The following is a 27,461-nucleotide window of genomic DNA, read 5'->3' as shown; positions in this document are numbered from 1 at the left end:
CTTTAGAAGGCTCATATTTAGCATGAGGCACTGCACCATCATCTTTGAATCTAAAGGCTTTGCACACAAGGGTGACTCAAAGAACAGAACAAAAGAGTGAATAACTCAGAGGCCAATTTTGATGCGCCTGTCTATACTCATCAGAGAACACCATTTTACAGAAAAATTATGTACATTCTGAAAAACAATCATGCAGCAGGAGTCTGCAGTGCCATTTGCACCATCCACCTTTAAATTCAGATAAATGAGAACATCAGATAAAATCAGGTTTTTGTGTCTTTTTCCTCATGGTCGATGCACAGTGGCCCAGTCAGTGCTGTTATAGCTCTGTGTGTCATGACTTTGTCCAGTGTTGCTCCCTCTCTTCAACCATTTCTGTTGGAGAGGATTAGCAAACTTTTCATTCATTATTAAATAAATAATTATGAAAATCATAATAATGATTATAAGGGCCCACCAAAGGTCAGCTGCAAGGAGAGGCTCACATGTTTGCAACATGGGACTGGGCAGAGTCGACTGACCTAGAGCAGCGATTAGCCATATGTCTGAGGTAAGAGGAGACTTGCTGATTAACTCATCACTTGAGTAGACTCTAGTTTCATTGTAAACAGTTCCAACTGTCGGCTTTGTGCATTTGGTTCATTCACATTATTTGACATGTGTTGGGTTGCATGCTTCGAGGCTCAATCTTTCACTAGGCAGCATGATATCATATTAAAGAAAAGCAACAAATTAGCACTGGCTAGAGACAAATAATTATATGAGAAAGATTTTAATCATACTGATAAGTGAAATAGACAGGAGGAGTTTTGTGTTCCACTGTTACTTCTGCCTCAAAAATTATTTACCACGGGCAACATCAAGCGGTTTGATTGGTCAGAGGCAAGCTAACTCAGCAGAGGTGAAACTTTGGAATAAACGACTGTAGTACAAGAGAATTAAGCAGCAAACTTAAAAGGAACCCTGCATGATCAGAGAAGTTCATCTAGTTGGATAGATATTTGTATCTTTCAATGTATACTGAACTAAAAAAAACTCACTAAATATCCCAGATATCTGCATTTTGAGTAATTTGAGCTTATAAACTCACCAGGAGGACGCCATGTTTTGGTCTGCCCTGGTAGTGTGACGTCAAAGTGCTGCAGCACTCTTTGATGTTGCTATGCAGTAACCATTTTTCAGATGTTTTTTCTGCTTGCAGCTGTTGCTGCCATAACAGCTTTCATACCAGGTATGAGTTTGCTACATGTTGGTTTTGTCTCCTTGCTGTCAAAGCTCTGTCTTCCCCCCCCAACTTTTACCTCAATAAAACTCCCTACAAGTGACTGGCTTCAGTGTATTATGTAAGCGTGCTGGGAGCTTTTCAAAATAAAAAGCAGTATGTAAATATGAAGGGAATTTCTCTAAAGAAATGCTAAAGTGGACTTTTACTTTGAAAAGCACAAACTGGAAGTGCTTTCGTATTGTGTTTACCTTTACCTGAACCGTGTGGAAACAGAAAGCTTCATAAAGGGTACAAGTTCGGGGAACAACTTTCTTAAACAGATGCATTTTAGCTTGTGGCCTTCATCTGATTCATCAAGAAACGGATTTCAAACATATTCTGCTGCTGTGGACGTAAATATTTGCTACAACAAGGTAAATATGGCTCTGTATTTATCATTTTCCTGTCTAGATGGACAGCTAACTGCTCATGGTGCAAATAAAAAAGTAGAAGTGGATGGTCTTAATAGTAAAAAAGAACTTTGTAAGACATTTCTTATGTTCTAAAAGTTCAGCTCAAGACTTTTTCAAGTGTGTAATATTTTGCCAAGGAGCATTTAGTAGAACAAACTATGTAAAAATCTAACATGATATTCATAAGTAGGTTCATTCAGATACATGTTTAATCACCTGAATATATAAAATTATTTGTGTGAAACACTGCCATGAATAGTAAAGGTCTTGCAAATTAATATTTAAGTCCATAAATCCAGAATTCAGGTTGAATCTGGATGACTCACATTGTTGAAGATGTTTAACAGATATACAAACAGACACCCATGCCAGCCGTGAGACACACCGGCACAGTCAGGCAGTGGTGCTGTTACAAACATCCTTCTGTAAGTCAGTCTGTGTACTGACCGTCAGATACTTCAAAGTCACCTTCTTTATGAAGCTGTCAGTCCATTTCACCTGTGTGCATGCATTTCTATAAACAAACCGACAATATGAAGCCATCTGTGCCCTCTGAAGTATGGTATTCCCATCAAAATACCACACACAGCAGAACATACAGTTCTCATAAAGACAAACAAAATATGTGCACGTCAGTTCTTTAGGCGACACAAAAATACGCAATAACATTGCAGTAAAGCAGCACTTTAACCACACAGAGAACTTCAAATTATCTTTTTGAGGACAATGAAAGAAAAATCAAATCTGCACGAGGCAGGGTCTATTTTTGAGCGAGTTCCTCCAAGCCGTGTCCCTGCCTTACATAACTCTGCATTACATAATCACCAAGTCAGCGGTTTCTGAAGCGACAAATCTGACATCCAGCCGTGGATGCACAATCGGGACAGAGTCTGCTTTCGGTGTCTTGCATGCAGGTTGAACATTTGAGTGTTCTTCGAAAACATGTCATCGCTTCTGTTGTGGGAGACACATTGGACCAGAGAGAGTGAAGATGTGCAAAACACTTCCTGAGAAATGTGTTGAGCTGTAAACCTCGTACATATCCTCGTATAACCTGAGGCAGCGTTTTCTCGTCTTTCACTTTAAGAAGGTCTGCCATCATACTGTTTTAATCTTCATGATTTACTGGGCTCTAAAATGTTGGGTTAAACTTGGACATAAACCCAGGGCGGCTAATGAGACAGCATGATGCCACTACAGATCTGTGAGTGAGCAATGTGTGCAACTCTCAGCTAAAGAGGGATCAGCGTTTCCTGCAGCATGAGTGACACATTTTTTTCCAGAACAAGCACACGTGTGTGTCAGTCATCTGAGATTGACACTTGTTTATGCACTCTGGTGTTGTTCACCACTTCTGCGCTCTTTCATGAGCTATTTAGGACAAGGCAAATGCAAAAATAGACTCCCATTCCTTAATGCAACTATGCAAAACTTCCAACATGAGGATGTGCATGGCAACAGCAAGTGACATTACTATAGCTGCTGTTGCCTGCAAACTCCATGGAATCTGTATAATGTACCCCCACTTTAAGTGGTTAATTAAACATCTTTTATTCTAATACTGACCACATGTTCATGTTGTGGTTGTAAGTGGGTTGCTTTGTGCTACATCTCCAGGGCTTTATCCAAATAAGGACAAGGTAAATTAAAAAAAAACACACTGAATAACTTCCTATCACGTTGTCATGTTGATACATGAGAGTGAAGGACAGGTTAAGGCCACATTCTTCCACCCATCTCATCCATCACACCTTCTACATGTTACCACTGTCAACACGCTGAATGAACTCTGCTGTGCCTGCCTGTCTCCTGGCAGTTTTTCTAAAGCCTTAGCCTTTCCTTTATAATGTCATCGCCCCTTTCAAATTTGTATTTGTTTGTCAGAATCCACAGCTAAAACTGTACTGTTTGACTCATCTGACACTGTCATGGGCTCATTTCTCCACACAGTTAATGTTTGCCCTCGCCCTGCATTCTTGCTCTTCTGTCCAACTTTCAGCCACTTGTTTACTTATCTATCATTAGACTGAAAGATATTTACAAGCTGCTGATTCAGAAGATTAGATAAGATTCTCTTATTTGTCATGTTAAACTATACATGAAGATACTAGTGAGCTTTTATCTAGGCTGGTATGAATGTTTAAGCCTTATCACTGAAAAATATCCTGTAGATATACAACAGACAGATAAGACGTACCATCTTTGCATACTGAGTAAGGAAGTAACAGTATCAAAATCTAGTCAGTACAGTAAAACCTCTGTATTAAGTCCACGGTACAGTATTTATTTCAGTTTCAAAAATATGCATTTATATAAAGAAAATCTCATTTCTTGACACCAGGTAATCAAAATGCTTCCACACGTCAGATTTAAAATTCGCTTGAGCCTGCACAATCAATAAAACTTCTGTCTCCTGGGTCTCCTCATAGACTGATTCTCCATCGCCACTCGTAGTATACACCGATTTCCAGCTGTTAGATCAAGCCAGTGAGTGGAGCACAAATGATGATGGGTATGCAAGGGCTGATGGTAACCGTAGTTCCCACTTCCCTTTGCTCTGCTCTACTAAAAAACTACACTTTTTGCCCTGAAGATCTAATGAGGTGAACTGAAAATAAGTCAACGGGTTGGGATGAAAGAACGCTTTTAGAGACCAGGAGGCATCACCAGCCATTTTTTCACAGAGATTCCGTAATAAAGGCGAAAATGAATGCCCATCTCTGTTCCGCAACGAGCAATTCAAACAAAGGTGTAACAGAGCTGCACACGCCCCAGCTTACACACACACCCCAGCGTCTCGTAATCAGATGGCAGCCGCTGCTTGAGCTGCTGCTTTCAATGAAACTCGAAACTCTGGACTTCTCAGTTCAAAACTTTGTATTTTCTAAATGAAAATGACATGAACATTCATTTTGATCGATAAGATCCAACAGACTTTTTTCCTCCATGTTTCTGAGTTGGAAGTCCGACTTTAAGCAGTGTCACAGTGCACGTATTTATGTCGTAGGTCGGAAACTTCAGAGTATCGAGCACACTTGAACACATCATGGAACTTTTCAGATGCTGCTGTGAGCAGAGATGTGTCTGCTCTTTCCTCTCCTGTACAGAGTGTGATCAGCTTTGTCACCTCGCAGTCTCTAAAGCTAATCCACATTATTCTTTGTTTTTATCCCGCTGTTGTTTTTTCAGATGAAATGCCACTCAATTAAACCTCGCTGGTTTTTAAATCTCCCGTTTATGGAGATAGCAGCGCACACTCGCCGTTGCAGAATGCTGTGATGTCCTTTCACACTCGTTGCGGAAAAGTCTGTTACGGCTCTGATACTACCTCTCGATCTGGATCAGAGGTGGGGTGAGATCAACCCCCCATTGCGGAACGGTCGCTTTCATACAGAACTGCGTTGTGGAACAAAGGTGTAACAGACACAGAAAAGAGAGGTAGTGTGAAAGTAGCTAGTGACTCTCTCTTCTTCGTCTTATTTCTGTCAGAGACACACAGAGAATGCCTTCCATTACTGTCAAACACATTGCTGGTACCTTCCTGCATGTTTGTGTTGTAGTGTTTCTAAGTTCTTTAAAGTGCTACTGCTGTAAAACAATCAGAAAACAACAGCTGTTTTTTTCTATATTTTACCACTTTTTTAGGAACTTTTGGCACTTCCTCTCTCTACTTGATTGCCCAGTACTCTCTTCCTCCCTCTCTTGCTTCTTCCTGCGACTGTACAAGCAACAAGATCTCTCTGTCCAATGAGAGCTCATTGACTGACTGATCAAACAACTGACTGGGGGAAAGTCAGGTTTATTTTGTAATTTATGTTTTAATGCTCTTGAGATAAGACATTCCTGTGGCATTTTTTTCCATTGTTTTTTTTTACCATTTGAAGTTTTGTTGTCTATTTAAGTAACTTTATATTCCTCAAGTCCTTGCAAGTGCGTATTAGGTTCCTTCAAAAAATATAAAAATAAAAGGATCCTTTAATTTCCAACAAAAAAAGAGACATTTTTGAGACTGTAGCTGTAAATATATAAGTACCAGAAAAGTCCAAATGTTTAGTTTAAAAAAAGCTGTACATTTACAAGTAAAAAACTCAACTATGTGCTTAAAGTCCTTAATTCACTAGAACAAAAACTTAAAATTTTAAGATTATATGGTTGAAAATAGCCTTTTGCATGTAAGAAAATCATAACAGATGAAGCAGTTTGACTTGCATCAGTACTGCAGTTGAAAGCCTGATCAAACTGTATTATTTACTGAGATGGTGTAAAAAGGAAATACTTGTGGTTTTAGCCCAAAATAATCAGATTATCATTAACACCTGAACTAAGAAGACAAATTCCTGTAAGCTGGGGCTACTCAGAAGTAAACATCAAACTTGAAATCTTCGATTTATCAAGTACAAATTTACTTTGTAACCTCATTTTGATTTGTTTTTCAAACATTTGCACATGTTCAAACAGTTATTTTTCTTAAAAATTTATGAAATAATAAACTATAAAATTTAGAGTTTTTTTTTTTTTTTTTACTAACAGATCTTGCTTGTTTTTTACAGTGGCCCTAATGTGCCTTTGTAGGAGCTTCATCGTACAGTGTCTGACCATAGCATTTATATTTTAACATATCACAGCCAAGAGGTTTAGCACTAAAATAACTAGGAGTGTTTTTATCTGGACAGCAACAAAGGACCGCTAACAAGCCATGCTTCATACACTTGACCTCATTTTCAGAAGTGTAGAAGAAGAGCAACTCTGTGGTCTGATGCTCACATGGGCTACATTCCTGTCTGCAAGGTTGCTCTCGTTCTTTTCAATTATCTGTCCTGTTTGTGTTTATTAGCCTATGTCAGCATAGATCGAATGGGCATTCAGGGGGTCTTGGTTGAGGTCGGTGACTGCTCAGACTCTGAGGAGGTCAGGCACTGACATAAGAACGCCGGCTGCTCTGAACCCTGTGACCCCGGCTTATTGAGGGGGTGGGACTGTATGTTCAGTTAGCTTTGAGATTTAGATGCTTAGATTTGAACTTTAGCAGCTCAATTTTGTGTCTATTTTTTAACAGCCGTATGGCAGTGCATTGCTAATACACAAAGAGAGGTTTTCTTTTGCAGTTTCTATACAAAAATATTAACTTGGGAATAAATCCACTAAGACTCATTTTCTATTTAAACATGACTGAAGATCATTCAATCCTTTTGTTGTTGACTGCACTACCTAAAATGAATATATCCACAGAAACAGATATTAAATTAGCTAAAATTGAGGCTGGATTACAAGGAGTTAGGTTATTTACCTCCAAAGTTGGCTAGTCTGCTGAGCCGTGTCACTGGCACTTTCCTCTCTCTGGCTCTCTCACTGAGCTGAAGAAGAGAGAAACAGCTCTCTTAAAGAGTGCACAGAAAGGTAAATGTTCATGTCAGTGTCTGTTTATGTTTAAGAAGCAGGTAATACCATCTGTTTGTGCGGTTTGACCTCAGTCCTTTTGCTCTGTCTTGCTTTTTCAATGTCTTCGGCTGTCAGCCCGCCGACTGTGGACGGGTCCTGATGGTAGCTCCTGAGCTGATGCTGACTATACAGCTGTCCCCATAAATGCCTGTAGAGATGATGACATCCAATGAGATGTCTGTCACAATGAAAGCAAAACTTTGATGCTCCAAAACTCAACTGAAAACATGTCAAAGCTAGAATAAAACCATCAAGAGACTGCTTGTACCTGGCATCTTGGTGGTAAGATCTGATTGGCCCACTAAACTGTTTGCTGGGGTCTTGGTATCCCTCAAACAACGACTTTTTCCCACCAATGTGGCTAGTTCCAGCTGCTGATGTGCCCTGATGAGCTCCTGTGTCATCACTACTTCCTGTTTGATCTGATGTTAAGTCCACACTTTCTTCCCTGAACTCTGAAGCTGCAAATTCACTCTCATCCTGAGGAAAGTCAAAGTCTGACTCTGAAGAGGTCTGCTGCTGCTGTTGGCCGGACAGCTCCTACACAGTTTACAAAAATGATTTAAAAAAACTTCAATCATTTAACATTCATATAAATGTTTTATTCATAAACCATGTTGCTACTCATTAACACATACACACCTGCATTTTCATCATAGCAGCAGAGAGGCCCTGCTCGGCAGCTGCTTGGACACTTTGGACTGCAGCACCAACGCCCGGGACTGCAGAGTTACAAGTAACAAAATATAATGTTATTAAGACAATACATACTACACATGCAGCAAAATAATCTAGGACTATTGGTCATTAAGATTTTCTTATTTATAAGAATACACAAACATTTTGTGTACATTTTATATTATATCATACATTGATTTGACAGTCTTCAGTGGGTTGATGTCCAAGAATTTCCCTTTTTTCTCTTGTGAAAAAAAGACTTCTAGCAGTTTTATTTTGACAAAGAAGATACCAATTGTGGTGTTTTGTGTTGGGCCGCATTTGATGACTGTGAGCTCAATTGTTTTGCCTCCATGTTTACACAAGTAGCAGCAAAACAAATCCGTCAATCATATATGAATATCATCAATGCACCACTGTCTCTCCTTTGAAAAAGCCATGCTAAAAAGTTTTATGAGTAAAAAAAGTAAAAGAAAGTCAAGACAATCTTAGGGTGGGACACTCCTAGCACCATATAAATCTCCCTCGCTCTTTTGTTGTTTTTTATTGCATTTATATGTTCATTTTGTTCTTGAATTTCCCTTATTATTAATAAAGTATCTATCTATCCATCTGTCCATCTTTTGGGGCTTTTCCATTACGTGGCACAGCTCGGCTCTGCTTGGTTTGACTCAGCAAAGCAGCCCAGCAGCAACTGGTCATTTGTTGAAGTTTTCAGCAAGTCTCTGACGAGTCTCCTGAGAACCTCCAGTCCATTCCTCTTTGGTGGATCTCTCTAGCTCCTCCTGATTTGATGGTCCTTTAGCATGGACATTGGTCTTAAGTTCAGCACACAGATTTTCAATGGGATTCAAGTCAGGGCTTTGTGCAGGCTGGTCAATAACATTCACTTTGGTCTTCTGGAGGTAGTTCTTCATCAGGAGCCATGTAGGATTTGGGCTATTTTTGAGTTGGAAGACAAAGGGATGACTCAGGCCCAATTTTGCTGCTGACTGCTTCAGGTTTCCCTTCAAAATCTTAATACATCCTTCTTTCTTCACGGCTCCTTGCACCTGTACGACATTCCCAGTTCCAGACGCATTGAAGCATCCCCACAGCATAATATTTCCACCGCCATGTTTCTCTGTGGGGATGGTGTTCTTTGTGTTATATGCCTCTCCCCTTTCTCCAAACATCACCAACATGTGGCCAAAGAGCTCTAACTTGGTCTCATCTGACCAAAGGACATGCTCCCAGTATGTAAAATCTTTCTCCAGGTTGTCCTTAGTATAATTCAGTCTGGCTTGAATGTTTCTCTTATGCAGAAGTTGAGTTTTTTCTTGGTCCTCAAATTCTCAGTCCATTTGTGTACAGAGCTTGAGTGATCATCTTCTTTGAGGCTACAACTCCTGACTTGGCTAAGTCATTCACTGGTGTCATTGCAGCTCAGTTTCTTGATGATACTTCTCATTCCAGTTATTGACACTTGGAAACGCTGTGATAACTTTGTTTATCCTTCTCCTGCTTTGTGAGCATCAACGATTATTTTTCTCAAGTCTAAAGTGATTTCTTTTGTTTTTGCCATGATGCTTTCTAAAGTGAGCATCCAAAATAAAGTTAAGATGTTTGGGAGAGCTGTGTTAAAAATTATTTGCTCAGTTTAACAGCAATTAGGAAATTTTTAAAAAATATAAATACATTTTTATAAGGAGGCAAATAATTCTGTCCTTATTTGTAACATGAATCACACCTTTGTGTTTCATAAGCTAGCCAGTTAGCTAACCCAACAACAGTGTGAATATAGTTAAAGAAATGTATACTAAACATTATGATTCATTTGACTTGAAAACCTTTAATTTTATAATAGTCTACAATGTACAAAAATAGTAACCAGTTCTTTATCTTATATGTATTTCTGATAACTCATTAGAAAATTGGTAATGCTAATTAAAAACTAGCCTCACATGATTTGAGTAAAATATTTTTCAAAAAATTTGAGGAAGCCAAAAACACACACATTTTTTTTACTTTTAGCTAACTCAGCAAGTTAGCTAAATATTTTTACACTGAATGCTGATAAGCTAAGCTAGCCAAAAAAGCTCACAAATTCTGAATATTCAACTCGTATGATATTACTCTGTTTAATTAACCATTTTATTGTAATTGTTTAAAAGCTATGATGTACACATTTTTTTTTCTTATCTGTTCTTTTACCATAACAGCATTTCTGTTACACTACCAGCACTTCTTAGCGAATGAATCAGGTGTATTGCAAGCTAGTCTAGCATCATCTGAGCTACAGAGCAAGTTAGCTAAATATTTGACTACTTAATTCTCATCTTGAAAATTCAGCTCATATATGACACTGACCTTCTTACCTTTAATGTTAACATTACAGCGTACAAAAAGTTCATCATAATAGCATTTCTAGTAACTTACCAGTGCTTACAAGCAAATGAATTGGGCTTATCGCTAGCCTAGCATCATCTGAGTTAATGAGCAGGTTAGCTAAATACTTTAACACTAAATTCTACTGCCAGCCCAAAGAACCTCCAGGAAAAAATCATTTGTATTTTATTGAAATTATGTTTGTTCATTTTATTAAAAACAAACAACTAAACAAACAAATAAAGGCATATTTTAATATAAAGAAATTAAATGTGTGCTAAACTTACCAGCTCCACTTCGTAGGGTGCTGCTTTGAGTCTCTACAATCGCCTGGCTCAGCTTAGCCAAGCCTCTCATGAGTAACATCATATCGCCCGCCATGATTGACTACAAAGACAAGACAGGAAGTAAGACAAATAAACAAAGGGCATATAAGACAAAGGAGATACCAAGGTTCAATATCAACTTCAGTTATGCAACATCAGTTTCTAAAAATAGGTCTGGTGCAATGGAGAGACACATAGTATTCATATTAAAAAAATAAGAGGTTCATGTCCAAAAGTGAGGCATGAACATGTTTGAGAGGAACAGAGACAAAGAAACGCTGTGGGCTCAAATGGAAAAAGACATAAAGCCTGTCGTCAACACGCATGAAAACGCACACTCACAGCCTCACACAGCTGTCCCATCTGGGGATAACTTTAATTCTTTGTCTAAAAATACACGACCTGCCGTTCCCGTTGTAAGCACCACACATACACGCACACAAAACAGGAGGGGAGGAATCCTGAACATGCATCTGTGCTGTAAAGAAATGTGTATGTGGTCAAGAACTGGATCTCAAAATGTCACTGGAAACTAGTGGGGGGGTGGGTATTTCTGCATAGTAGCCAATGTGTGTGGTGTGCACATGCTGGGTTTATGTGTCAGCAGACACATTCAGCCGTTCCCCGCTGCAGCTAATAAACCCTGGTGTCTCTTACACAAACAGTTATGACAACCTGATAACATTTAGAATTTTATAACTCAGTTCACCTAAACTATAACGTGATAATGCTCGCATGATCAACCCAGGGTCCACTGAGGACACACACGAAAGTGCGGTACGCTACTCTCATCTCTCTGTCTCTTATCTAAACAGCAGAATACCTACCCACTGCATTCCTCTCTGTTATAATCTTCCAGCATTACTGAGTGTTTGTTTGTGTGCCACAATACAGGTGCTCATTTGTGGGTGTGGCAACGTGCTTCAACACAGCTCAGCTGGGATTCAGGCCAATGGAAAAAGTTGTTGCAGAAAGAGTGGGAGCAAAATGTGAGCTTGTGAGTGCTTGGCTGCTGCACACATACACACAATGATCAGTAAGTGGGTCATCTGTCCTCCTTTAGGGCTGCTCTGTATATTTTAGACAGCGGACTGAAGACAGGGGTTGCTTTTGTGACACAAAGGATTAACAGGACGACTAAAGCCTTGATAAAAAAATGACGTTTTTTTTAAGACACATTTCAAGCAGGGATTGACTTTTATTTTCATGTCTATCTTGTTGTATTCCATCTCAGCCTTTTGCAAAAATCTGAGCTCATGTCCTTGCATGCTTGTTTTCTAAAACAGTGCTGGGGATCAACAGGGCCTCAAATCTGGCAAAGGAAAAACTAAGAGGCAACACTTGGTTTGACAGCATCCGTCTGTTCTAATCCTTTTAAAGTCAGCTAGTTTGAATACATTTTTTTTTTAAAAATCAACCAGTTGTTGGTGATTTTTACATTCAGAACAGCAAGTATTATGGGAAAATATGGACTGAGTCAGCATGTGACAAAACCTGCACACATGATGAGCCAACTCTCCACTCTCAAAGGTTTCAACATTTTAAGGTGCTGCAGCAACTGTTGCTTAATTATCTCTGGTTTTAAATAAAAAAACACTAAAACCAGCCCACAGCTGGGTTTTAGCCAAGGGTCTTGCAGATGATTCACAGAAAAAAATCAAACATGACTGAGGCAACTATTAGAACTAGGGTCTATTAAACCAAAAAAACCCATGGAGGAATTCTATGTAAGTAAAAAGTTAATTAAAAGTTAGGAGTTTGTCAAAAGCTAAACACATTAGCACTACCACCCATAGCTCTTGAACACCAGTTCTGAAGCTCAGCAGGCTTTCACACCTGAAACTTGTTTGATTTATTTGATGCAGATGAAAAAATGATGCCTTTGGGCATATTTCCCTGAGCAGCTGCATGCAACCGCCACATCACCAAGTCCAATGCCAAGCGTTGGATGGAGAGAGGTAAAGCACAGTGACACTGGATTGTGGACGTGTCCTGTGGAGTGATAAATCAGGATACTCTGTTTGGCAGTCAGATGGGTGAGCCTTGGTTTGGCGAATGCCAATGAGAACATTACCTGCCTGCTTGCATTGTGCCAGCTGTGAAGTTTGGTGGGATAATGGTATCAGACCGTTTATAAGGGTATGGGTTAGGCCCCTTATCTCCAGTGGCAGGCAACCTTAATGCTTCAGCATACCAAGACAATTTGGACAATGCTATGCTTCCAACCTTGTGCCAACAATTTGGGAAGGCCCCTTCCTATTCCAACATGACTGTGCCCCAGTGTACAAATCATGGACTGTAAAGACATGGTTTGATGAGTTCAGCGTGGAAGAACTTGACTGGACTGCACAGAATCCTGACCTCAACCCCATGGAGCACCTTTGGGATGAACTGGAATGGAGACTGTGAGCCAGGCCTTTTTGTCCAACATCAGTGCCTGACCTTATAAATGTCCTACAGAATGAATGGTCACAAATTCCTACAAAAACACTCCAAAAACTTGAGGAAAGCCTTCCAAAAAGACTGGAGGCTGTTATAGCTGCATAATCCAGGTCAACTCCATATATAAGTACTAAAGTACATGTGTTTGAATACAATGTTAAGACGGTCCCTGTTGGTGTAATGGTCAGAAGCTGTATACTTTTGTGTATGCCATGCGCACTGGTCCCACTTTGCATTGTTAGCTCCAACTAACACTAGCCAGCTGAATGTCTGTGGAAGTTCTCATTCATCCGGGTCATGATTATCCAAATCACAGTCAAAGGGAGCAGCTGGACTTGACTGATCAGAACTGAAGAAGCCTTTGGGAGGAGAAGCAAAATGTCTTTAAGAACTTCAATCAACACCAGTAGCCCCCTTTGACCAAAGTTTGGATTAGCTAGCTAACTTTCAACGGCATTGCTCGCGGGTTGATGTGAAGCAGCAAGGAAGCCAAATGCCTCTTGAAATACAGACAGAAGAGCATAACTGTCAACCGTTTCACACTGCTACCAATAGAGGTTTATAAAACTTGTGAGGGGACGCATTTAACGATAGGGGTATTAAATGAGCAGTACAGACAGCCAAGAGACCTTAACTGCAATTAACAAAGATATGAAACTGGCTTTGAAAAAAGTGGAGGATGCAGTGATCAGAAGGACAAATTCCCCTGTTTTGATTAGCTAGACAAAATTCTCAGCACTAAGCCAGTTGTTGTACAAGTCAATGTTGTTTTATCCTTTGGCGCTGATATGATTAGAATCCAGCTTAGTAAGTGGCATTATCCCATTGCTATTTTTATGCAGATTTTTAGTTTTCATTGAAATGTCCTTGTATCTGTATTACTACATAAATAAGTACTACATGGTGTTTATTGGGTCAAAAGTGTTCTCACTACACATGGACCACTCTAGAGTTACATTGGAAGTGAGCTTGTTTGAGTGCTACTGCTGCATTTATACATGTCCAAACAAACCAAACTGAGGGGGAGGCATCCTGTTTCTCATCTCATGAGAAACGTTTCTCATCAAATACTCCAGGTGAGGAAGGACTCAGATTTTGTCTTTGGGTGTGAGACAGTCTCTACCTAAGACCCAGCTGCCAGCCAAATAGCCAACTACTCACTGAATAGCTGCCAGCTACTTTTTTCTACTGTCGACTTTAACAGTTTGACCAAAAAAGTGGTGATTCCTTTATTCCCTCACATATTTTATATTCATTTAAACTGCATTTTATCTTAATGCCGTTTGAGATTACAAATGTTTTTGCTATTTATATCTGCATTACTTTTAAAATCTGAATGTTTTTTAGTATTCAAAACAGTGAACATAATTCTCTCATGGGGTTGTCTTTTCCATTAATCACTTATTTGGAGAATGATCATTTTAAAATGACCCATCAAATATTGCATCAAAGTGCGATTCGTGCTTACAGTAGCGATTGTTTTTTGTTAATATTTAGTTAACTAGTTATCTAGTTAACTTCATGTCTTCCTTGACCGCGATTTGATACTACAAATTGTTGCTTAAATATCCCGGAAACTGCAGGGAATTAAGTGTTGGGAGCACAACATTTTGCAGTGGAGGATCCCCTGAACTGCCTTTTTCTTCTTAGACAAAATTCAGAAAATTAGATGAGCATATCCAGTCTGTACTGTCCTTGTATCCACTTGAAACCAATTTAATTACCATGACACAGTTGGATCCCATTAGCTATTAAACCTTGGAGAATACTGGGCAACTATTTAATCCTCCTGCTCCCAGGCTCTTTCCTGCATGTCTGTAAAACAGAAGTTATGATGTTACGGACAAAAAACAAAAAAACAAAAAACAAAAACAAAAACAAAAACAAAAACATTAGTAAACAATTATAGTTTCTCTAAAACTCTCATTCAGTTAATAAAAATGATATAAAAGGTTTAATATTTTGAACTGCAGAGTTTTGGAACATGCCACAACACTGGGACTGCTTTTACAGAGGTCTTACATGACATCCACATTTAGTCCAGATGTTTCTGTCTTTGTGGTATTAGACTCGTGCATTTGAGACAGTTAATAACAAAATCTTACTTCAGACTGAAGAGCTGGCTATTACTTTGAGACTCATTTATTAAGTGATTTGAATGCAGTCCAGTGACTGTCAAAAGAACTGCTCTGCATTGATTTAATAGGCCACGGGGACAGCCATTAGGAATGAATGGGAATGGAGCAGAGTCTATACTTAACCGTTCCAAACAGACCTTACGCTGCTTTTGTTATCAGAAAATTTCTACATACATCCTACACTTTATAAAGTGATTTTTGCCACAGTTAACAGATTTAACTGGTTTGGAGGCAATCAATATCACAAATACTCAGTCCTGCAGACCCTAGATAGTGTTTCTTCATGAAGAAATCACTACATGCCCACCAAGGGGAGTGCGTGACATCATCTGCAAAGAACCTAAACCTGCAATCACTGTTAGTTTATTAAACACCAAACAGTTCAGGGAGAAAAACAATACTTTTTCTTACTACTTTGTTACAAACCATCTAGTCCTCTCAGATCATCTGAGATATTTCTCCCCACTGTGCTGAAGTCAGGACTAAAGTCTTAAAGCAGTGTTAAGTATTTATTCCTCACATACCTGGAACAAAATCCCAGAAACCCCAATGCCTGCTCCATCTCACAGTTCTGTTGAATCATTAAAACATCTTCTGCAGATGGATTTTATTCAATCAAAACTAGGTCTATCTTTTCCTCCCTTACACAGTACTGCAGGTCCATATTAAGTCTGATTAAGTGTTGGACTTTTGCAATAAAATACTTTTCTTTCACAGCATTTCTTTATCATCTAACTCCTCTTTAAAACAGTTTTCTTGTTGTTAAATGGTGTTATACAACACAATGTGGTTTGTCTTGCCTTGCCCTGTCTTTTGTATCCATCAGTATAATAAAGATTTTTATACACAGTGAAGAGAATGTGGACTGCAGGTACTGGCAGGTTTTAAATAATAAAGGAGGATAATAAAATGTTCTTTTTGTGGTAATCATTTTCATAGCAGCTATAACTGAATCACTTCAACATTGCAACAATGTCCTACAAGATCTCCTCACAGGGTGGGAAGATGCATGGCAAGTCTGGACGGAGGCAAAGACACCTACAAGCATAACGCTGCTAGGGTTGCAGAATGCAAATGCCAAAATTGAATGAAAATATTTAAATTTATGCTGCATGTCAAGCATGCTCAAGATGTAAGCGTTACTTTATTAGTGCACTTCTTCAAGTGTGAATTTATCTTTCACTATTTTGATTCTATTGGCAAGAGGTTGGTGTTCACCGCAAAACACAATCTATTGAGCAACTTCCAGTGTGTCGTGTGGGTGTGTTGCTTCAGTAGGTGTACACAAGCTGCGTTCTTTCTCTGCATCAGTGACAATAACACGACTATGAAAAGAGAAGAACTATTAAGCCTAACTGAAATGTGACAGGGAAAAGAAAGGAGAAGTAAAGGTCAGTGGCCTTGGAATTGCTGTAAGATCATTTTTGGAAGCACACCTGTGAAAACAATACACCAAAGCCTCAGTCGTTGTCCAGACTCTACCGCTGTCCCCCCATACACTGATGACTCACTGATATTAAAATAGCCAGGCATCACAGCATGGTTGAGTGTCTATATCAGAATGCCATTCAGTGTAGCTCATGCTTACTGGAAAGCTCTCAGTCACTGCCTTGAAACACTGATACTGAGGCAGAATGCAGGCATTTCTTCCATGACTGAGCACTGGTGATTTACCACAGCAGCAGACGTCATCACCACTAAGAAGGGAAACGTGAATACAAACACGTTTCCCACAAGACTGAGAAGGTCTTCCTCTTGTTACAAATTTCCAGTGGTACTTTGGAAAAACTAGAAGCCAAAGGACTCCTTTGACATAAAATTAAGGAAAAGAGGTTGATCTTTTTTGTTGGCAACGTATCTACTGTCCTTAAAGGAACAGAAAAACAACTACTGTCACAGTTCCAACATTAGACACACCTTCCTCTAACTGTCTGAAAATAAGTAGAGGCAGAAAATGTGACAGTGTACCATGTACACAGATTAATTTGTACAAAATGCTGCCTCGGCCTCTTTGCATGCAGTTCATCAAAAAACACACAAGAAAACTGCATTTGCAGCCCTACTCCACTTAGTCCTTGAAAACAAATTACCTTTAAAAAAAACTACTCAGTAAAGTGAAAGGGGTGGCCTTACTGATCTATCCTTTTGCCAAGTATTGTTGTCAGTTTTCCTTACAATACAGTCTGAAAGATGACAACAGCTTAGCATCCCTATAGCTGTGATGAAAATAAGTTCACCACCACTTCTTAAATTCTAAATGACTCTAAGAAAACCTCACAGACAAAGGTCAACTGCACCTTGGGTTATCAAGGTTATCAAACACCTTTTTCCGTGGTTAAGTTCATGTTACAATATTTATAAAAGCAGATCTTTATGTAAACCCTTAGTTTGAGACAGTTGAAAACCCAAAGTAACACAAAAGAATTTTGCACAATAGTGGGATTTTAAAATGTGATAAAAAGAATACGATTAATCGCGACTAATACAGAAATGATCTCGTTCGCGATTTTATAAACTGATTTTTTAGACAGCCCTATGAAAAACATCCCTAAAACGTTCAGTTTTGAAATTTACATGTACAAGATTTGTAAGCATTTTGTAAATACTTTAAATAGTAAGCGGAATCGTGTAAGATTTAAATTATTCGTAAATGGCGGTCTCTTTTATGTCCATAACTGAACATCTCTTTTCCAGGTTACTGCCAACAGGCATAATACTCATGGGTGTTTTATTATGATAATGCTCTCAAACACTTTCAGCAAAGTTAAGTAACATTACTACAGTTTCAGTTCACTATCTGGCTGTACACATCATAAAAACCTCAAAACTTAGGCAAACTGCCCCATATAAAATCAGTTAAACTTCCTCGTGGGCGTGTTGCCACGAGCCTCTACAATAACAAACGCATGCCTCGTAATTTCTGAGGAAATATTACAACTAACTTTAAAGCTGATGCTAATGAAGAGTGTTGACATTACAGGCAGGGATAATAGGTTAAATTTGTCCTTTTAGTGAGCAAATCCTGTATGTAAAGTTTGCAGAAGTAGAGCAGACATGGACGTCGGGCACGTCACCACGCGCAGCACAGGATTTAGCACGCTGAAGCACTTCGAGGTCGAAGCAATGGAGAACAGGAATTTAAAATGTCCAATGTAAAACCCACTTAACTGAGCATTTTTTAGCTAATGCATGCTACTCTGTGCTAACATTTCAGACACTCACCAGCAGCTGTCGTGCAGCGCTCTCCGCTTGTCCCTGCAAACGGTGTCAGAAGAGGTCAACGGAGAGGACGAATCAAAAATACCAAGATGTATTTAATAAAGATAAAAATGGGCGTTCACGGTGTATTTTTCTATACCAGCAGCAGAAGCAGCAGGTTGTTTAGGTTTCGCACCCCTCTTCCTCCTCCTCCTGCTGCTGCTGTGTCTGCTGGCAGCGTTTAATCCAGTTTGCCTCTCTCTCTCCACCACGAGGTCAAACCTTATTTACCAACTACATCGAGCAGCCAGAGCCGTACAGTAACACAACTCTGTAACATCGGGGTTTCACTGTTGTCGAGCATTAATATGCTTTTTTATCAGGGAAGCACATACTGCAGGGCATTTTAGATAGTTTGGATGATTTAGGAATAAGAACAACCATTAGTTTGCTGGTTTTGTCTTTTCTAGATATACAAATTTCCATGATGTTCCCGTATTTTGAACTGTATTTTAATTAGTATTTCATATTTTCCTTCAGTTACAGGTCTGGACTCTGCAAAACCCCTTTAAATGTCTTCTAGGCTTATTTTGGTACGTTTAAGAGATACTGTATCATTTATATTTCTATAGAGACGTGCTAGTTTAGCCTTGCTTAACCACATTTATACACGGCTCTGGGCTTTTTCCTGTCTCCTGTCTAGCCTTTGCTCCCATTGGTCCTCTTTGTCTGTTGACAGGAGGTGGGGACTGAACGTGGCTGCTCATTGGTTCGTCACACGAAAAAAGTAGAGGGCTCGTGCAGCTGGTGCTCTATACAAAAACAGCCTAATACAGGATTCAAGAGACTATTTGCCTGTTTTACAAAGGCACTCGCGGACAATGTACGGCAGTTTAAGTTAAGAAACATATATACAAATACCACAGATACAGCCCAAAAAAACATTAATGCCAACCAATGTTGGCAGCATTTAGATTCATATCTTGAACACCCATTCACCTCCTGACCTGCACTGATAACTTTAGCCCAACAGTGTGAATCTGCAGTGCCACCTACTGGATCACCGCATCACAGCAACGAAGGCACAGCTGACGTAATTTTCTTAAATACCACCGAGCAACTTAAAATTATGGTCTATTGCAGTGAAAATGGATTTTTATGGGTCTATAAAAAACACTTTTGAGAATTCTGATAACAGTTTTTAGATTTGATGAAAAATTGCCCCGGTCATTTTCAGTTTAACTCTGACTCTCCCAGTCAATCACGAGCAATAATAGTACTAGTGAAACAATCAAGTTGCGAAGTGTTTTCTGAGGGCTATCTCCAGTGGGAAGAAGCAGTAGCATCCCCTGCTGAATGTGAAGAAAAATAAAAAAGCATACAGCACCTGGTATTCCCAGGTGGTTTCCCATCCAAGTACTGACTAGGCCCGACTCTGCTTAGCTTCCGAGATCGGACGTGTTCAGGGTAGTATGGCCGTATGCGTCAACTATAACAGCAAAGAGGCCTCTTAAACAGCTGGCAGCCTGGGGCCACAACCTGGTACTGGCTATATCCAATATTTTCAATCTGACTGGACTTTTGGATTTATCAACATATCAACAATGTTCAAGGAGAGGAAACAGGATTGTTTATAGGTGAAATATGGAAGAATTCAATAACGAAACATTCAAAATCAATAAGTTAATCATTTTTTCTCTTTTCTTTTTTCCAGCCATAATTGTAGATTGATAAACCCTTGCCCATCTTTACGTCCTTGCCAAAATACTGCTTTTATTCCCAGTCATTTACTGGCCAGTTGCCAGTTAACCTTAGAAGTTTGAAAATGCTCCTTCAGCTGTTTTTCATTAGTGCGATTTATTTTTTAAGCCTCTCATTGCCCTGTCCTTACATCAACATGTCTAGTCTACTTTGCTGTGGTTTAACATTAACCCCCAACACCTCCAACCAATTCCATACCACCAATCAACCATGTACCAACATGTACTCTAAGTATTCCTCCAGAAAGCAGATCCTTCAAGTGTGGTATTGTGTTTCTCCGTCTTAAAACGTGCTCTGCTTTGCACCTAAGTTTTGCTGTTGATAATTACAGGTAAATATGTGCTTTTACTTGTCCATAACAGGCAGGAGAGAGTCATAATGTAAAAGATGTACAGCAGGGGCCGTTGGAAAGTAAAACATAATCTGAAATAAGTATGAATTGATACCATTAAAATGAATGTAATCAGAAAATAACTTAAAAAAAAAAGTCTTAGAAGTCCTGTCAGCTTAAATGAGACTTCACTGAGGTTGTTGAAGATTGTCTGTAGTGTCACCAAACTGACAGCAGAGAGCGCCACAGAGCCACACAGCACTGTTACAGTTCGTTTTGTGAAAGAGGCCACATCACCTCAGACTAAACACACAAAGCAGTCCTTTCAGGAATGTGCATCTCCTGTAGAGTTGCCTTTTTGGTTCTATCATAACCCTTTTTGTTCTTTTTGTTAAACTGATTGATTTATTGTGTTTTATTTTTGCTTTTATGCCTGGTTCTAGACCACAGGCTGTACACAAGGCTCAGGGACTTAACCTGTAAGACTCTGCACCCTTCTTATATCCCAACAAAAATCAAAATTCAGGGATATAAACTCAGAAATAGATGGTGCCCCAGTTTAGGGGTCAAGAATGCCGAAGTTTTGGTGAACAGAGACATACTCATGTGGCTCTGTAAGATCACCCCAGTCATCACTTTTACAAAAATTGCACTTTGACAATATATTTAAGTTAAAAACAGCGCAAAACAGCTCAAAAGTAGCTAGAGTGGCTAAACTGTGGGGCAGCTATACATCATGAAAGATATTCGAAGGTTAACCTTCTGGTCACCCTTCACTAAAAAAGAAAAATCACATCTCTACTATGTTTACAACCCTTCTGCTTCCGACTCACGTCCTCTCTCCCACCAGCTCCGGATGCTGCTGCTGTTGTGGACAGGTGCGATTTGAATGGCAAATAGCTGCAATGCAAACGCAGCAATTAATGTGGCTGAGGAGAAGTGGTGGCAGCATTAGCACAGGGTCAATGTGGGATTTCTTAGGTCAGGATTAGAGGTTGTGTCCTCACTGCCTTGGGCTGTGTTGATCCTCTAGATAGATAGCTGTATGAATAGAAACTGCACAGAAATAATACAAGAACATGTCTTTTTCACCAAATGCACACTTTTTTAAAGGAGCAATCCAAATAAATACATAAATTGGCAAAACCAGATCAATATACCTACTTTACAAAAAGCCATAAGTGCACATAGGGGAGCATTAGCAACAGCAAGGATGTTTGGTCTAAAGGTATAATTTGCCTTGGTGGAACTAAACTCATTTGCTTTATCCTGAGGAGTTAGGCTGAACCTAGTAGCTTTGTTAACTTAGCTTAGCAAAAGACTGCAGGGCAAGCAAAAGAGCAAGTCGTTGTCAGAAACATGCCATATCTTGTTCATTAAGTGCTAGGCTAAGCTAACCACCATCTGTCAGATGCTTTCTATTTAGCTAGAATTGCATTAAATATTTCATCGCTGCAGAAAAAAGCGTGTTTCTTAAACTTTCCAACTATGTTGTTACAGAAGGCACTGCATGGTCTCACAATCAGTCTTTTTCTGCCTACTGTCACTGCAAACATCAAGTGAAAACATGACAATTTAAATACAGGATAGCCTACACACTCTTTACTTTATATTGCTCCTCAAGAATCTGTTACAGTATGAGTCTGTTTGTTTCTCCTTTATCTGCTCTGATAGCTTTTTTAACTGACAAGGCATGCAGTCCCCATTACAAAGAAATTGGTATCATAACCAAAACATCGTTTTTACATCCATATACACTGGTTTAAATGACATACTCAGCAACTTTCCCAACAGTTTGACTTATATTGTAACACATGCTTGAAAACAAAATGATACAACAGCCCAAAAAAATCAAATGTCACAGTATCCCGTTAACTATTAAAACATACTATAATGTTATAAATAATAAAATAATAAAATACAAAGTAAGATAAAACTCTAAGAGGATAGTAAACATGCATCTATGTAAGACGCTGGCTACACACTCAACAATCTTAAGCCAAAATTGTCCTAAACACACAACAAATGCTGCTCCCAATCCAAATTGTGATTCCAGATCAGGTTGCTTCCAATTAAACAGCCACAGTGGGAGGCATTAGCAATCAGATGTTCCATACTTTTACATCTCAAAAACACGGCAGCAAACATAAACGTAACTGTACCCCAAACCAAAATTAATAAGAATGCCAAAGATCAGTTGAAACTGTCTTCAAGTCTGTGTCTCCCATGTTTTTAAAATTGTCTAGGGTGTAGCCAGCCTAAGAAAAGAAACAAAATGTTAAGACTTTTCATTGTAACAGTTAAAATTCAGAATGCTTTTCAGTTTTCAGACTTGGCTTTGTGTTGTGAAGAAGGCACTGTTTAGCTTAAACACAGTTGTTCATGGCTAAGTGTTCTATGGGGTTTGAGTACGATAAAATCATCTTCAAAAACTACATGAAAATTAATAAATCCTACTGTACATTGTGAACAATCCCAACAAAAAGAGAGAACTTAAACAGGTGTTTGGCCTGGGTAAGAGTAAGTCTGAGCCAGTTTGAGGAGAATAACTGCAAAAAGGGTCAGAGAATAAGATATAAATGTCAAGGATTTCAAACTGCATCCTTGAAGCCAATACTTGAATTATTTAAAATAATTTAAAGATGTTTAGCATATTTGTTTGTCTGAAGAAATAAACTCCAAAACAGATTATATGTTTGCTAAGTGTGCATATAGTTTCCTTAAATGATAATCCTGGTGATATTTGATTTTCTTTATCATAAACAAATCCAAATTACAAACTTAGACCATGAATAAAATGGTCCTATGGGTGCTATTTCTGTAGCCATAGTTTGTAGTCAGATAACTTAAAACTAATTGATTTAGAATATGGATCCCAATTAAGTTAAGTCTTCTTTATTAACTATGCAGTAAGTTGTGATTAATTAAAGCAGATCCTGCATTATCCAGTAACTTCATGGTCATTTTCTTGCTTCCATATTTGAATTTTAATCCATTATCCACCTTGTGAAAAAAAGCATTTTCTCTACTTAAAACTTTGACATAATCAGTTCAAACAAAAATCTTGAGCAGTTTCAACTTGTACTTTACTCCAATGAAGTTGCTTCCCTTCAGCTCTCATCCTCTATCCTACACAGTATTCCCTAAATAAAGCTACTTGTCCCATCCCCATTTCCTTTAGTCTCACTCCCTCTTCATCACCAGAATGTTTTAAAATCTCAAAAGCTAAGTGCTTACTCGTGAAATTAATTTTACCTGCATGTGAGCCACATTTGACTGTGAGGACTGTTGTTGACAAATAAATAAAACAATTAAAAATAAGGTAAATCTGAATGATACTGGAACTTTATAAAAGCATTTAAAATGGAGAGAGGGATGGTCTTGTATTAGCCTGGAAAGTATTTATGTTATATGGAGCTACAAACATCTGTGTGTCTTTCTCAAGGAGGAAAAACTAAATGCAGATTGTCTACTTATCAGCTGATCTTGGATTATGCTGATCTCTGAGATATATAAAATAATAGACATTATGAGCTTGGGGATTTTTTTAAAGGTTATTTTTGCCCCAAAATAGGAGAAAAGGAGAAGACACACCCCAAACAGTGGCAAGACCAGGAGGATCCCCGCAACCAATGCATCATAGACTATAGCTTCTGTAAATGAGCACCTGCTCTACCAGCTGAGCTAAAACAGCACCCAGCACAGAGCATTTTTACGTTCTTTTAGTTTTAGTGGTTAAATGGTATGCTTGATTAATTTCTGACTTCTCAGAGAAGCCCAGTGAGCTGGCTCATATATATATATATATATGTATATATATATATATATTTTTTCTTCATGATGATAATGATGATGATGAAGTGTTTTTGTAGTTCTTTCACTTCTTGAAAATAGAAAACACTAGGTCAACTGACTCCTAACAGAGCCTTTCATATATTCTGGTTACTTGTACTGACTCAGACCCTCTGAACAGCTTGAAAGAATATAAAAAAAAATCACAAAAAAATCAAAACTGCTCTAAAAAAATAAGGAAAAAGAAAGTTTTGGAGTCAGTGGTATTTCTTTCAAATGTTTGGTTGTGAAGGAGGCCTTACTTGCTAAGTGCTGCACTCATGCTAGATCGTGAATGTTTGGTCTCTAAAATTAATAAAATAAAAAGTGCGACCTAGCCCTGCTCTCTCTATAAAGAGTCTTGACATACCAGCTACTTGCAGGTTCACTGCTCACTGAAGTGCTGGTTTAAAGTTTTTGTTCTTGTTTGTGGATTTGTTTAAGATAAAAATGATCAAATATCACCAGTTTTTATAAGTAAAATAAGATCTTCCCTTTTGAGCTGTTATTTGGACTTTTTAAAGAACATTGCCTGCTTTGCAGGTAAATGAAATATAAAAATATAGGGCATATTCATGTCGTGGCAGAAAAATTGGTGTAGTATTGTACATGCTGGTTAACATGGATGGCTTACTCTGGTACTACTCACACTTGAAGTTATTTTGGTCATATTAGTAGTTTTTCCTGTTTTGACTAGTTGAAAACTACCTGGAAGGCATTGGAAATGAACAGGAAAGTGTCATCAATGAATGGACTTTGCCGTGTATTGTGATGTCATGATGTAGTCGCCAACATGAGGAAAGATTGAGGAATCCATGAGGAAGTCCAAAGTGTTCCCAGGAGAAAAAAGGAAGAATGAATGGAAGTGGTTCCTGTGTCTGAAAGTGTTCACTTGGTTTCAAATAAAAAGACCCTCAGATTCAGGTCTCAGAGTTCACCATGGAGGAAATGATGTCCAACATGCTATCAAGTCCAATGAGATATCCATCTTCTCTGTTTCCCTCTACCCATGATGCTCGGTGCATCAGTTCCTGCCCCTCAGGAAGAGGTGTGGTTTTCCCAAAGTCGATCATCCAGACTTTAGCCCGCCCCTTACTGTCATGGACAAATAACAAGGAGCTGCCAATCACCTGCAGAGACGCACAGACAATGGGACAGATGAGAAACAGGAAACCGTGATCAAGCAGTGTTTTCTCAACATTATGTATTTGCTTTATGTCCCTCACTTCCTGTTTTGTTACACCGGCTTCTTACACTTATGTCGACTGGCATGTCTGCACGTGTGAGTGTTTAACTGAATTCATGCATGTGTGGTCAGAGCTGTTGGTGTCTTTTTTCTACTGTGTAAGGCCGTCATGTGCATGTGTGTACTGTGTTGTCTAAAAGACTTAAACTACCACAGAATTACAAATTAGAAAATCAGATGGATGAAATTTGGTTGAGCAGAGACACAAAATACACTCCAAACGCCATTAAAACTGTGACTTTTGTTATTTGATACATAATGTAAAGTAAATTAAAGTTCCTGTGGGAAGCTTTCACCTGGTTATTAAACAGAATGAAATTAACAGTGATAATTCTGTATGACCTAAAAAAAGAAAACAAGACCATCAGTGATGAGATACATTTATTTTTATACTGTGATTATTAATGCCTGAAACTGCTGCTACAGAGTAGGTTTTATCCCCAAAAGCTTTTACAGCAAATATCTAAAGGGAGTGATTTGTGAAAACTATTAAAGCAGGATGAGATTTTCTTTAAGTCAAAAAGACAAAACTGTCAAAGTATAAGAGGTACAGTTCTGTCAACTGAAGACTCTAAAATCAGCACAAAAAGTCCCTCAAACCTGCCACAAACTAAATGATCTTAATCACCGAACTAATTTTTTAAATGTGAGAGACACCATACATGACGACAAATAATGACAATTCAATAGTTTTGTTCTTGTAGTGTGCAGTGTGCATCAATAACCAACACAGCACGGATACAATAACAGCCAGACTCTAGATTCTCAACTAGAGCCCCACTGATTTATCAGCTGGCTGATTAATCAGGCCGATTATAGCGTTTCACAGATTAATCAGCCAATATGTAGCCGATATATTAAATTTTTTGTGTGCTCTGCTCCTGTGCTCTGTGTGTGTCCATGCTGAACTCAGCCCGAGTGCCTGTCCTCTCCCCCTCAGACGCAGAGTGCAGCAGCAGCTCTCCCTCACTCAGTGTTGCCAACTTAGCAACTTTGTCGCTATATTTAGCGAGGTTTCAGACCCCTCTAGCAACTCCTTTTTAAAAAAGCCACCAGTGACAAATCTAGCAACTTTTTCTGGTGTTACTGGAGAGTTTTGGAGACTTCGACGTGAAAGCACGTATCATTGTTGCTCCTCACACTGAGCAAGGGGTGCTGCCATGGGCCCCTTCCCATCCCTAAGCACTCATAGGCGACCCTGTCCTCGTGCAGTTCGGCTGCAGCGGAGTAGAGGACTAAAGCTTGTTTCAAACTGGGATCGTATTTTGCTGCTTGCGTGTACCGCGCGTGTCAGCTCCAGTTCCTGCCAGTGTGGCTTTCACACAGGGCGCAAGTTTTCTGCAGGTCAGCCGCATCTCCCTGCTCTCAAAGCCCTGTTCTCAAAGCGACTTGATTCAGTGTGTAGCGGAAGTGTGTCGGGAACTATTCAAAATAAAAGCATTCTGTACAAGTGAATGGAGTTTCTCTATAGAAATGCTAAACCGGGCTTTTACTTTGAAAAGCACAAACCAGAAAAGCATTCATACGTTGTTTATCTTTCCTGTGACATATTCTACCAGTGTGGAGACAGAAAGTTTCACTAATAGTAGATCTTTAGAGAACAACTTTCTAAAACAGGCACATTTAAGCTTATGGCCTTCCTCAGGGTTATCAAGAAACACATTGTAAATATATTCTGTGTGAATATTTGCCACAACGATGTAAATATGGCTCTCCAATGTATCATTTTCCTGTCTAATATGGTCCACAGCCACAGTATAAGACTATTATACAGCATTTTAATGTCATCTAGTTGCATCTTTGTGAAATAAACAAAGATAAATGCAACTAGTTATACACATGTCCACATTTGTATTCATGTACAGTACATATTCTGTGTATATCAATGTTCTTATTTCATGTATCGGCCAAAATATCAATTATCAGCCAATATATTGGATATCAGCCGATATATCGGATATCGGCTTTTTTTAGCCCCCAATATCGGTATAGGCATTGGCCCCAAAAATCCCATATCGGTCGGGTTA

At 38.9% G+C, this 27,461-nt stretch overlaps 2 protein-coding genes and 1 pseudogene across 8 annotated transcripts in view; all 3 read right to left on the bottom strand.

Moving 5' to 3' along the window:
• The window catches only part of coq8aa (coenzyme Q8A, genome duplicate a), a 50,554-nt gene extending 32,026 nt beyond the window's left edge, over nucleotides 1-18,528 (bottom strand). For 3 of the 4 annotated variants that reach the window (XM_041805026.1, XM_041805025.1, XM_041805028.1), the window contains exons 1-6: nucleotides 18,290-18,528; nucleotides 10,449-10,548; nucleotides 7,759-7,838; nucleotides 7,385-7,656; nucleotides 7,123-7,264; nucleotides 6,965-7,031 (exon numbers count right to left, since the gene is read on the bottom strand). In XM_041805026.1, the coding sequence (XP_041660960.1) occupies nucleotides 6,965-7,031; nucleotides 7,123-7,264; nucleotides 7,385-7,656; nucleotides 7,759-7,838; nucleotides 10,449-10,542 (655 nt within the window). In that variant the 5' untranslated portion in view covers nucleotides 10,543-10,548; nucleotides 18,290-18,528. The remainder of the gene's footprint in view (nucleotides 1-6,964; nucleotides 7,032-7,122; nucleotides 7,265-7,384; nucleotides 7,657-7,758; nucleotides 7,839-10,448; nucleotides 10,549-18,289) is intronic. The other variant, XM_041805027.1, reaches the window with a different exon arrangement.
• A 1,112-nt stretch (nucleotides 18,529-19,640) lies between these two features.
• LOC121522041 lies at nucleotides 19,641-19,749 on the bottom strand (annotated as a pseudogene).
• A 1,567-nt stretch (nucleotides 19,750-21,316) lies between these two features.
• itpkb (inositol-trisphosphate 3-kinase B) overlaps nucleotides 21,317-27,461 on the bottom strand; it is a 48,917-nt gene continuing 42,772 nt past the window's right edge. For all 4 annotated transcript variants that reach the window (XM_041805362.1, XM_041805363.1, XM_041805360.1 and 1 more), the window contains exon 12: nucleotides 21,317-25,318. In XM_041805362.1, coding sequence (XP_041661296.1) covers nucleotides 25,109-25,318 — 210 coding nt within the window. In that variant the 3' untranslated portion in view covers nucleotides 21,317-25,108. The remainder of the gene's footprint in view (nucleotides 25,319-27,461) is intronic.

The sequence above is a fragment of the Cheilinus undulatus genome, linkage group 14 (genome assembly GCF_018320785.1).
Source record: "Cheilinus undulatus linkage group 14, ASM1832078v1, whole genome shotgun sequence".
NCBI classification, from domain to species: domain Eukaryota; kingdom Metazoa; phylum Chordata; class Actinopteri; order Labriformes; family Labridae; genus Cheilinus; species Cheilinus undulatus.
Note: the sequence above shows the minus strand (reverse complement) of the source record. Positions and strands in the feature narration are given on the sequence as shown.